We start from the raw sequence: 11,776 nt of genomic DNA, 5'->3' as shown, positions 1-11,776 counted from the left end.
ATCTGTACAATGTCTGTGTAGGACATGGTTGGTGACTCCCCTTCGCCCCTGCAGACCTGGTGTATCCCTGTTACAGGGCACAAACATCTGCTTATCAGAACTGAAGGGTGATGGAGGAGCCTCGGGCAAGATCTCTCCCTGGGACTCCCCACAGAGCTCCTGCCTCTACCTGCACAAAACCTTTGAATTTCCAGGGGAGTGGGGTTTCTTTGGTGTTCCCTGGAAGGAAGCAGGACTTCTGTGGTAGTCCCAGTGGATGTATCTCCTTGGGTTGTCCATCACTTCTCCCAATGAGCTACTTATGCCTCAGGCTGGAGCAACAGCATTTTCTGAAGTGGGATGATGGCATCACTGCAGCCTAAAGGGCATAAAAACAGTTAGAAGGAGAACCTTGGCCCCATAGTCTGTGAGTTAACCCGGCAGGGCTGGCCATGCTGGCCCAGCACTCGATTGTGCACAGAGGAACAGCAGTGCGAGGGTGAGGAGGGGAGAGCAGCACAGGGAAAAAAAAAACCCTGAAGCGGTCTTTCAAAATCATGTGGCGATAAGGCGTTTTCTGGAGTGCCCCATACAGCTGGCAGCAAAACCAGGCTTTTATATTTTAGTCTGGCTAGTTTTTCGCTTTCTGCAGCCAAAGGGATCTGGATAAAGTTTGCCTGGAAGATTAGCTGGCACTGAGCCCGACTAGACATCTCTGGAAGCCTCCCCTGGAGCAGGAGTAGGTCCTAATTCCCCTCTTGTCCCGGCCCCGCTCTAGGTGTGCGTGGGGGAATGTGTGTCACCTGGAAGGGGTGGTTCAGCCAGGTTGCCCCAAAGCCCCATCGCTGCCACTGGTCCTGTGCCCGCCAGCCCTCTCCACCAGGTCCCCACTCCTCCCGATGGATGGAGGGATGCAGAAGTAAGCAAAGTCCTGAGGAAATCCCTGCTGCCACGATCTCTGCGTGCAGTGGAGGCGATGCCCCGCAGCCCGAGGGGCGAGACGGGAACACGAAGCCTCGGCGCCGTCGCCCCACTGTTGTGGCTTTGCAAAGCCCCTCGCTTGGGGATGTGTCCTTCATGTGGTTGTAGCAGTCTGTCCCAAAACTGAGCAGGGAAAGGGGGTGCATGGGAGCCCCCTGAGCAGGGCTGCCCTCCCTAGTGCCACCTCTGAGCCAGATGTGCCCCAGCTGCTGTACACTGGATTCCACACCAGCTGTGGTGTCCGACCACATCTGAGCTGCTGACTCCAGGGCAGAGCTGGCAGGGGATGGAGGTGTGGGAAGAGAGGTTGTGTGATGCCACCCCCATAGGGCCGGCGGGCACCCCACGCTGCGGCCCAGACACAAAGCCAGAGGGATTTTTTGCCTGGAGAGGCATTGGGCAGCAGGAGGGAGGCTGCTGCTCACCCTTGTTGCTGCTCTCTGCCGCTGCGCTGGTAGCAGATGCTGATGCCTCCGCAGCAGAAAGCCAGTCTCTCCCCTCTCATTCCTTTTTTCCTTCTTTTTTTTTTCTTCTTCCCCTCTGACTGATCTTAAAAAAAAAAGGCCCGGGTGGTTTAGGCTTTGTAAAACCCAAATGCCTTTTGCAGCATCAAGCCCAGATCCCATAAGTAATATCCCAGCGTTCGAGAATAAGACAGTATATGAAGTAGACGGGGAGCTATAAAGACGCTTTAAAAGGGGCAATAAAAGTTTTGGGTTTCATATCATCTTACCAAAGAAGAGAATAACAGAGAAGCAGGAAATTTCAGTAGCAGACATGACAAAGGTCACAGCACTCAGACTGCACCTTAGACGAAAACACCTACTCTTATGAAAACAGCAAGAATTTCTGGCAGGGACTCAAGAGCTCTTACAGGCAAAGCTCTCGGCAGCGCTAAAAGGTTACAAGAGACTGTTTTGTCTACATTGCTGTAAATGTTTATAATATTTCCCTGCATTTCTCTTGCAGGGGGATATCCTGCTCCAGCCACAGGGAATTCAGCCCATGCACCCTCCTCCCAGGTGTCGGGGTGCCCGGTGCGGCTCTGGCTCCGGCGCAGGGCTGATGCTGGGGTAGGGACCCTGTGCAGGTGCCCAGCTGCGTTTTGGCCCTGAGGGTGGGTGCTGGTCCCACACTGCCTACGAAGGGATGGGTGATTTGCATGGTTGGAGCAGCGTCCTGTGGGATCCCCAGAGAGAGGGGGGGAAAAAAATGACTTTGCCTGGGATTTTATTGTGTGCGATACACTTTGGGTTATTTTGTGGAACACCTGGATGCATAGCAGGTGGGAGCAGGGGCTTTCATTTACTCAGCTGGGCCTTAGCTAATGTGCCCTCCTTGTTCACACGGGGTTTTACCGGTCGTTTTTCTCTCCTGTTCAGCCCCATTAAGGCATTGCATCTCCCCAGTGCTTCACCCACACAGGGCTCTCCCCATGCCCATGCTGCCCGTGGAATACCAGGACTCGCTGCAGGGTTATGCACATCGCTGCAGCCCAGGAGGGGCCGAATAGTCATAAAATTAGTTGAGGAGCTCTGGTGCATCTGCTCAGTGGTCGCAGCAAGCGGCAAAGGGTGTGCGGAGGCTCAGAGGCTGCTGGCACTGCTGGTCAGGCTCCTGGGGAGGATCAGCACTGAGTATTTTTTTGCAGGTAGGGTAGCACACAACCCAGAGTCATGCCCAGAGTCCTCGGTGGGAGCCAGCATGGGCCTGGCTGTGCGACACCCATGCGGGCAAAACCTTGGGAAGTGACTGTGCGCTCTCAGAGACGGCTCTTGCATATAGTGCCAAGGTGCCAAAGCTCTAAAGTAGGAGTCGAAGCACTTGGAAGTGCTTTTTTTGGGATATGCTGATCGTTCCTCCTGTAGCAAAGTAATGGGGAAAGTGTTGCACGCAAACCCCCAGAGCATCTTGCAAAACGTCCCTGGGGCTGCGTGCTCAGAAAGACCTGGTGTGCTGTGTTGGTTTAGGTGCTGGTGAACCCAGAAAACTCTTTGCTAGTGCTGTCTCTGCATGCAGCTGCATCAGCTGTGCCACCGGTTGCCAGTGACTCTTGGATGCTTGGGGGTTCATAACTCATTTATGTTTTTGTTGGAAGCTCATTCGCTTTTGGTTGATGCCCCGTTGCAGGAAGTTGCTCTGATGAATGACCAGGGTGGATTTCTCTTCGAGAGGAACCCAGGCTTAATGTGGGCTTTCTGTGGACATCACTGTATATCAATACTGCTCTAATTGTCCATGACATACAGTCTTGGCGTTTATCCCAGACAGTCTAAATAAATCATACACTTCTGCTATAGTAAATACTCTGTTAGAGGAGATGTTATAGGCTTACAGCCCTTCCCTCCCTCCAGGAGCTTCTTTTTCCTGCCTCTAATTTTCCATGTACTTTCCAAACTACTGAGGCTCGCTGCAAGTGCACCTGCTACATGTGCTGCCCAGGCAGGTCTGCAAGGACAAAGTGTCCAATGTTGCAGGTCCCTCCAGGCTCGGGTGGTTGGGTGGGCAGCGGAGGGGGTGGTGGCTGTGCCCGGTGCTCTGCTTTGGGGTTGGCATCTGCCCTCAACTGAGAACAGCTGAGCCAGAAACTTTCTTGCACTGCTTAAGAAATACTGGCATCGCACACTTGCAAAATCTTTGTTAGTCTGTATTATTTACATCAAGAAAATACATAAATAAAATAGTAAATATCTCACAAAAATACAGATTCTGTTAATTGGGCGTGACAAACAAAGCCCCATGTGCGCAAGTGGGGCAAACTCACACAGAGGGGACAACTTGGGTCCCCCTGAGCTGGAGGCAGGTGACAGCCTGGGTGGTGACGTGGCCCGAGAGTGTGAGGGTTTCTTGAGGGTTTCAGCCCAAATGAGTGCTTCTCCAGTGAGAACTATGGGTATGTAGCAAACTGCAGGGGCTGATGGTGGAAAGGTGAAGACTCCAGGGAAGAAAAGCCTGGAGCGTGCATAGAGCTGATGGGAAAAGATGCTGGTATCCCAGAGGGAAATGCAGCGGGCAAGAACTTTGGTTGTGGCTGCAGCCCTCCATCACCCCAAGAGCAGAAAAGCAAGGACCCTGCTCACCCAAATGTCTCAGACGCAGCAGCAGAGCGTGGAGCAGTCCAGCCTGGCGGGGGTTCCCGCGCTCCCAGCCTTCTTGTTCTCCTTGGGCAGCAGCAGCACGAAGGCCATGGCCAAGGCGCAGTGGTAGAAGCTGTGCACGTAAGTGTAATCCCACTCCTGCAAGCAGGGAGAGCGTTAGTGAGACCCGCAGGGCCACGGGAGCCGTGGTGTCAGGGGGGGCTCTGCATTAGGTGCAAAACATTAGGTTTCTGCAAGTAGCCGAAAGGAAAGGAATTAAAAATAAAAATGCCTGAGCTTTCTGCCTCTTTTTGCTGTCAGAGAAGAAAGGGTTTCCAGCCTTAAAAAAAAATAAAAAAAATAAAGCAAAGTGGATTTAACACATTCCAATTTGCACATTTCCCAATTCTTGAATGAAGTGTTTCATTACCCCGCAAAGGACTCGGCGGCGAGGCTGGGGAGCGGGGGGAGGCGGTTGCTGCTAAGTGACATTTTTATGTTCTGCTAGAATTTGCAATTACTAAATGCTTTGAAAAATAATCCTTGGGGATGACTGTGAGGTTGTATCTAGCAGCTCCCAATACACAGAGCAGCCGTAACGGCGGGGCTGAGCGCAGGCGGGACCGGCAGCTGTGTCGGGGGGTTATCGCTTTCCCCGCACGGGACAGATGGTCCCTTTTGCGCAGGACGGGCGGACTGGCCGGCGGCGAGAGCAGAAGGTTATAAACATGAGATCAAGTGCCTCTGGGAGTCAACTGAGAGTCTTGTCTTTGGCTTGAGCCAGCTTTGGATCCGGCCATGCCTGAGTTGTATCCAGTCCCTGCCGTGGCTCGGCGAGGTGTCCTTAAGTCACCCATGCCCGGTTTCCAAAAAACCCCGCTTGCATATCACAAAACCATTTTGAGCACCATTTATGGCTGAAGAAAGAGCGGTTCGTGTGCTCACCACTCGCTTAATGAGGGGGAAAGAGAGAAAGCACAACCCTACACGTCCCTCACTGTCCCATCTGTCCCTGTCCACACCACAGCTAACGGAATAGGGGATGGGGACAAGAAGAGAGGGACCCTCCTCCCTGTCATCGGACCCCGGCAGGCCAACCCTGGAGACCAACATCTGAGGTGGGTTTTGCCCAGGGCTGGATTCAGCACAGCAGTGTGAAGCGAGGGGGGTCTCCTGTCTTGGTAACATCTTTTACACCTTGTGAAGTCAGAGTGCTCGAGTGCGCAAACGGGTACCTCAAAGAAGAACCTCAGCATCAGTGCTAATGCCCCGAAACAGAAACCAGGACCGATTTGTTGAGTGTAGACGCTCTTGTCTGGATAGAGTCCTTTCTTCTCTTTCATCTTTTGTAGCTGGAAGGAAAGAGAGAGCACACCAACGGTATTCACCTGGTTTTAGCTGGCTGTTCCACTTCCAAAAGATCCCATGAATGCTGAAATAAACTCATGCAAAGCCCACAGACCATGCAAAGCACCTCTGCCTGCAGGTTGCAACGGGTCCTTCTGCTTCACTCCCGATCACGATGCTATTTTCTTACTATTCAGCCCCAAAGCCAGCATCTGCTGTGTGTGGCACACACGCCGCGGCACCGTGCCCGACTCTCCCAGGACCTGCCAGCCAGATTCAGGCAGATTCCTTCCCACTTTATCACCACATTTTATGCACACCTTCCACTGGTTCCGGGGCAGTTTACCAAACCCCTCTGCCTCCAAGTAGTTGTAAAAACTCCATAGATACGTTCCTCCTGATTAGAAACGCAGGGACAGGAGATATGGTAGATTGCTTAGACCAATTGAATCCGGCATTTATCACAAGGGCTGCTTGCTGGCTGCCTGCTTTCTGCCTGGGTTCAAAGAGAAGCACTGTTTAATCACCACGAGGGCCTCTGCTGCAAAAGCTGGACCTCGAGGAGGAAACTGCAGGCACAGGTCAGAGCCCTCCGTGCAGAGCTCAGCCCCTTCCCCACCACAAGCATCCTGCAAAGCCCCTGCACTGTACCCTTCCCTACGTACCCATTTCACGGTTATCACCAGGACGGCTGTCCCGATGGGTCCCGAGTAGACGCCGTAGCCCCAGCGGTCGTGGTAGATCCTCACGGCGATGGTGAGCACGCCGAACATGACGAAGGTCGATCTCTTTGGCTCATCAAACTCTGCCAAGGCTGTGTAGCACCGAGCACAGGGAACATCAGCTCACCCACCCCCTTCCTTGGCTGCTGCCCTGTAGCCTTGCTGGGGTCTGTCCTGTCTGCCCTGGGGCTCTCAGCACTGCGTCCAGGGCTGGTTTGCCCTTGTTGTGCCTCGCAGCTGGGGAAACTGAGGCAAACGGGGGCAAAGTGAACCCTGAGTAATAGGTCTACTAGCTGATTTTAGGGGTGTTGCGTTCAGTGTTGCACGCAGGAGCTAAAGGAGATTTCCTTCTTGTATTTCCCTTTCCTGCCTTGTCGGAGAGGATAATAAAGCTGCTTCAATTCTATGAGCCCATCATCGGCTCTTGGGCTCATCCTACATCCCCAGCTTTCCCAGACTTGCCGGCTCACCCCAACGTAGCCTCCGTCACCCATCGTCCCCCTCAGGTAGGACCGCGCCGGCCGGTGCGATGGGGACGGGGCTGCCTGGTCGTGCCGGCACCTGCCTGAGGTTTGCAAGCTGGAAGTCGCCAGCGTGAGTAAATTATTAGAGGCTTTTGTTTAGCACAGAATGGGGTAATAACTGATAAAAGTTATGGATCCCAGTGGGCTCCATGCTTTTCCAGCTCGCACAGCTGTGTTATGGCTGTCCCGGATTTGCATTCCGGGAAGCGTGCCCGAGGGTCTGTGTCCGCACATGTGCGCTCGTGCTTTACAAGCCACAGCGAGAGGCTTCCCTGGGCTTCAGTCACCACACCTTCCATGTCCTTGGATCGTGGTTTTATAAGGAGTTTGGCTAAGGGATAATGTCCGCATTTTAATCTCTGTTTTTCCCTGCGGGTCAATATTTTAAACATCGGAGTCCGGGATGTGTATTTTTTGCAAGGTTTTTGAATGCAGTAATGAAGCAATCAAGTCGAATTGTGCTGCGAGGAGCCAAAATGTCTGGATGGGCTCTGACCTACCCTGACACTGCTGCTATCTACTGCAAAAACCCTTGGAGATGATTTTCGCTGCCTTTTCTAGCCAACTCTAGGGAGAGTGCCATGGACAGTGTGGGAGCTCACCTTGGGAACCACGCTTTGGGGGAACACAAAAATTTCTAAGGTTAATATATTCCCCTTTCATTTTTCCCCGCACGGAGGATTTATCCTGTTGCGTGCCCTGGAAAGGGATGCCGCTGTGAAGGGAGGAGGGATGGAGCTGTGACCGGTGGAACGGGTGCTGCTCCACAGCTCCTGGAGCTCCTCAACCCAAGAGCCAGAGGTCTTGCACCATCACTGGAGCCCTGAGCGGCAGAGGGGAAAGTCCTTGCTAGAGCTTTGGGGCTGTGCATCAGCATGGTGACCCCAGCTCAGCACCAGAGGCCTGGGGACCTTGCCTGGCTGGAGTGGGACTTGGTGTAGAGCTGGTAGAGACTGTCCAAATCTGCTGAGCAAAGCCTTTGCTGTTGGAAAGGACTGTCCCCTCCCCGTTCCCTGCTCTCTTCTCTTGTCAGAAATATGTCTTTCCAAACAAAACGTTGACGAAGTGAGAAACTGATAGGTTTGAAGTTTTCTTCCTTCTTTCCTACTGTCAAATTTATTTTTATTTCTATTGTACCTTATTCAGCAGCAAATGAAGAACCGAGTGAGAAGAAAAAAAAGAGAGTGAAGGGAATGTGGGAAAATGAAAACTGAGTAATACAGCAGAGGTCAGGAGTTTTAATAAAAAGGAAGTGAAATATATTTCTGCTTTTTCTAAGAAGATCTAGTATTTCCCATCAGCCCAGCCCAGGCTTTTGATAAACTAGGAAGATACATTTGTTTTGACTAAACCACTTTAATTTAAGTGCTACCAAGGGAAGTGGCAGATTCTGCTTTTCTTAATGCCCCCAAGTCAGGACAGGACAAACCAATGGGCTCAGGATGGGGAAAAGGAGGAGAAATGAGAGATTCTCCGCCCTGTGAGGACTCAGACTGTCATCTCACAGTACTGTCCTGCCTTGAACTAAAGCACAGGGCTGCATGCGTTACTTGCCAATCTGAAATAAATAATCCTGCTGTCGTAAGGACATGCAGAAGAGCTGGGGAAGGCAGAGGAACACCCGACTAACACAAACACCAGGCGCCAGAGCTCTGTTTATCTCCAAGAGTAAAACATCCCCAGCCACCACTCAGGACAGCTTTCATGTGTGTCTGGACCCCACGGAGCACGATGACTTTCCGAGGCACGAATGATATAAAAATGGATTAAACCAGAGCACAGGCTGACTTCCATCAAAGACAGTCTCAAACCTAAGTCTTGTTGATGGGAGCTCAAAGTCAACATCATTTCTGGGGGCTGCAACCGCTAACTGTCCCACCAGCCATGCTGACAAATCCCACCTGACCTGCAAATGCTGGTGTTCTGTAGGAACCACGACAGACCGGTGCTTACCCATCAGGGACACCCAGATGGACAGAGCTGTTCCATAGATGCTGAAGTACTCCAGGATATCGTAGCGCATGAAGCACAGCACTGATAAGCCGGGGCCGTCGCAGGCATGGAAAATCTATTTAAAAAAACCCCAAAACGTTAATGAAGCTGGTTCATAGAATTAGGGAATGGTTGGAAGGGTCTTTAAAGATCATCCAGTTCCAACACCCTTGCCATGGGCGGGGACACCTCCCACTGCCTAGGATTGCTCAAAGCCTCATCCAGCCTGGCCTTGAACACCTCCAAGGATGGGGAAGCTGCAGCTTCTCTGGGCAACCTGGGCCGGGGCCTCCTACCCCACAGGGAAATATTTCTTCCTAAGATCTCATCTAAATCTATTCACCTACCCACAGACTGCTAAGGTACAATAAAATACTTCTGGGTTTATCAGTTTCTTTGAAACAGCCTTTTGATGGCTGTGGAGAGGATGTCCAGCCAGGAACAGGACAGTCTCATACATCCCAGGATTACTGATGTGCAGTAATGAATATATTTGAGATATAAAATCACCGTTCCCAATTGCAAATATCCTGAGAATCAGCATTCTTCTCTCTTAGTACAAATTATTTGTGGTTGAGCTTTAGTTTGCTTCTTGCTCTGTGCCAGAATTTGCAATCTGATGACCAAGCTGCTTTGAGCCGAGCTCCAGGCGGCGTGGGGATGTCCTCTCCAGCAGAAGGAGGACACTGAGGTTATGGTTCTAATTGCGAAAGATTCTTGTAAAACAATTCAAAATGAGTGTCCTGATGAAATGCGTAGAGTTGCCAGGTCACTGTCCAGGCTAAATAGAGTCTGAATACTGGGGAATTCACTCATTAGCGCATTCCCTTAAAAGCCGCTGGTTCCTGCCCATTAGCTCATTGATTAGGTTACTTGCGAAAAAAAAAACCCCATTGTCATGCAACATAGATGCAAACCAAGCCAAGAGAAATTTTCCAGTGCAGTCAGGGGAATGCTCCCAGTGTTTGCCTGGCGCTCGCTCTTCCCTCCGAGCGCTCAGCCCTGCGAGTTTTCTAGTGGTAGCACCAGTGTGCTTCGCTGTTTCTGAAGAAGTCCCTTCACCGCTTGGCCGGACGCCCTTGGAACAATCCTCGCTGTCATGGCCCAGCAGGGTTGCTGATGTTATTTATAATGGGAATTGCTGCAAGCCCTTTGGCTCGCCGTAGTTTCTAGAAAAGATTGCACCATGGCTGTAATTCTTTTCTCTGCTTGAGGTTGGGTTCGAGGAGTCTGGAGACGGGGGGGGGGGTGGTGGTGGGGAAGAAAGGGTGAAAGACAAAGAGTGTGTTTCTGGCCGGCGTCGCAGCACTTGTCTGCGATGGACATATGCTTTCACTGCACTGATGAGGTCTCTGGGGGAGGAGGAGATGCTACAAGAAAGGCAACAGCAGCAGCTGCTGCCCTTCCTACCCCCTCTACCATGCTGGCAGCTGTCTTCCCTTCTCCACGCACAGATATTTCGCCTCTTCAGTCTCTTCCGTGAGGACCTGTTCCACCTCCCATTGAAACGTGCCAATTTTCCTATTGACTTCTCAGGGAGGTGGGCCAGACGCAAAACTGGTGCAAAATGAAATCGTAGATGTCTAGCTTCCCTGGGGAGCTTGGGGGGCTCAGCTGGGATGGTTTTATTAACTAGCCCTGTGGATTTTGTGAAACCGGCAGAATTTCACCCCCAGCGTTGTGCTTTGATTAGAGATTCAAATGGTGGATCCTTAGGAATAAGAGACTGGCCTGGCCAGAAGGGCTTTTCACATCAGGAAGGTCTTTTATCTACTCCCCGCCTTGGTTTGTCTTGCTCCGTACGAGGGATGTGACAATCCTCATGGGATGCTTTGAGATGGGTGGGGAAGAGAAGTAAATGCAATATTGACTGCATGTTGCCGGGCTATTTTCTCCGTATTCTTTGGCAAAGTGTCATTGTGGGGTTAAATACATGACTTTTCCCAGTATAAATGCTGCTTTAGGTGCTCAGCCCAGCCCGTGTGTGTATGAAGGCACTTAGCAGCAATACAAAACGTAGGGCAGCGTACTGCCATGAGTAGGATATGAATTCTTTTGTATACGTACAGACAACCGACTTTCTCCACTCATCATTCCCATGCGAGGGAAGGCAGGGCTATTCTGAGCCTAGTGAGACACACATTTGCAAACAACTCTGCCAGGGTGGAGGGTTAATAATTGTTTTTCTTGATAGCTCAGCACCATGTAAAACATGCTTTTCCCAGTGCAGAAACACCCCCGACTCCAGCATCGCTCCCATCACCAGTCAGCGATTGCAAAATCAATAATTGGACTATGTGCTTTTGGCTAAAAAGACAAAAGCATAGCAAGACTCTGAATACAATTTAAAACCCCCAATTCAGCATGGTCACTTACCAGCTGTAAAACAAAGAGAAAAATCAGCTCCAAAACACTGCGAGTCCATCAAGTTGCTTTGCACTCAGACCCTCTCCTTAACCACACAAGCATAAAACACAATTACATCCATGCAAGGCCACCCCTTAGGGCATCCTGAACTGAAAAATCAGCTATTCAGCACCATGTGCAGTGGGAAATCACTGAAAATGGATATTCTGGGGGTAACGTTGGCTGCTGTTGGGTGAGATCCAGCTACCCGTCCTGGTGGAGACCCCATGCTGGGGACATTCAGGGGTAGGAAACACACAGAGAGGGAGTTATGGAGATAGCTTACCGCCACGAAAAACATGGTGAAGAAGTAAACCATGGCTTCCATGTGGAAGCGCCTCTTGGCTGCGATGCTGATGGTGGGGAGGAAGACCAAGGTGCTGATGGTGGGCAGAAGGAGCTTGGCCACCAGCGAACCCATGGGTGCCTTGCGGTCCAGCGGCTCCAGGGGATGGGGTCTCTGCGAGTTGGATGGTGACAAGGGAGAAAACAGCCGTGGTGAGGGTGTTTTAAAGTTTAAATGCCCTGCCCTGGCTGTAGATAGGGAACAGCTGCTGCTGCCACAGCCGCCCCCTTCGCTCCTGTCTCTCCCCAGGGTTGGAATTCTTGATACAGCCGGCACCTCCCAGCAGCAGATGCTCTGTGCCCTGGTATTGCCCTGGGTGTTTCTAAAGGAGCGAAGGGGAATGTTGTCCTTGCACGCCTTGCGCTGGGTGTTGGATCCGTGTGCACAGTGGGTGAGGACTGC

General features: G+C 51.6%; 1 protein-coding gene across 3 annotated transcripts; it reads right to left on the bottom strand.

Moving 5' to 3' along the window:
- Positions 1 to 3,661: 3,661 nt before the first annotated feature.
- On the bottom strand, positions 3,662 to 11,529 carry MYMK (myomaker, myoblast fusion factor). 3 transcript variants are annotated; one of them, XM_054084206.1, is made up of 6 exons: positions 11,315 to 11,529; positions 8,584 to 8,698; positions 6,050 to 6,198; positions 5,273 to 5,389; positions 4,041 to 4,196; positions 3,662 to 3,929 (listed from the first exon to the last, which is right to left on the bottom strand). In XM_054084206.1, the coding sequence occupies exons 1-5, from the start codon at positions 11,447 to 11,449 to the stop codon at positions 4,050 to 4,052; spliced, it is 663 nt and encodes a 220-aa protein (XP_053940181.1). In that variant the 5' UTR covers positions 11,450 to 11,529; the 3' UTR covers positions 3,662 to 3,929; positions 4,041 to 4,049. The 3 variants fall into 3 exon arrangements, with proteins under 3 accessions (XP_053940181.1, XP_009567793.1, XP_053940180.1); XM_009569498.2 differs by having other exon boundaries at positions 3,662 to 4,196; XM_054084205.1 differs by lacking the exons at positions 3,662 to 3,929; positions 4,041 to 4,196 and having other exon boundaries at positions 4,443 to 5,389.
- Between the last annotated feature and the right edge of the window lie 247 nt (positions 11,530 to 11,776).

The sequence above is a fragment of the Cuculus canorus genome, chromosome 19, assembly GCF_017976375.1.
Source record: "Cuculus canorus isolate bCucCan1 chromosome 19, bCucCan1.pri, whole genome shotgun sequence".
NCBI classification, from domain to species: domain Eukaryota; kingdom Metazoa; phylum Chordata; class Aves; order Cuculiformes; family Cuculidae; genus Cuculus; species Cuculus canorus.
The sequence above is the reverse complement of the archived record's forward strand: the minus strand, read 5'-3'. Positions and strand labels throughout refer to the sequence as shown.

Coding starts and splice junctions, on each gene's coding strand:
- MYMK (XM_054084205.1), bottom strand. CDS start 11,449: ATGGGTTCGCTGGTGGCCAAGCTCCTTCTGCCCACCATCAGCACCTTG. Junction 8,699..11,314: donor TCACCATGTTTTTCGTGGCG/GTAAGCTATCTC, acceptor TTTTTTAAATAG/ATTTTCCATGCCTGCGACGG. Junction 5,390..6,049: donor TGGTGATAACCGTGAAATGG/GTACGTAGGGAA, acceptor CTTTCCTTCCAG/CTACAAAAGATGAAAGAGAA.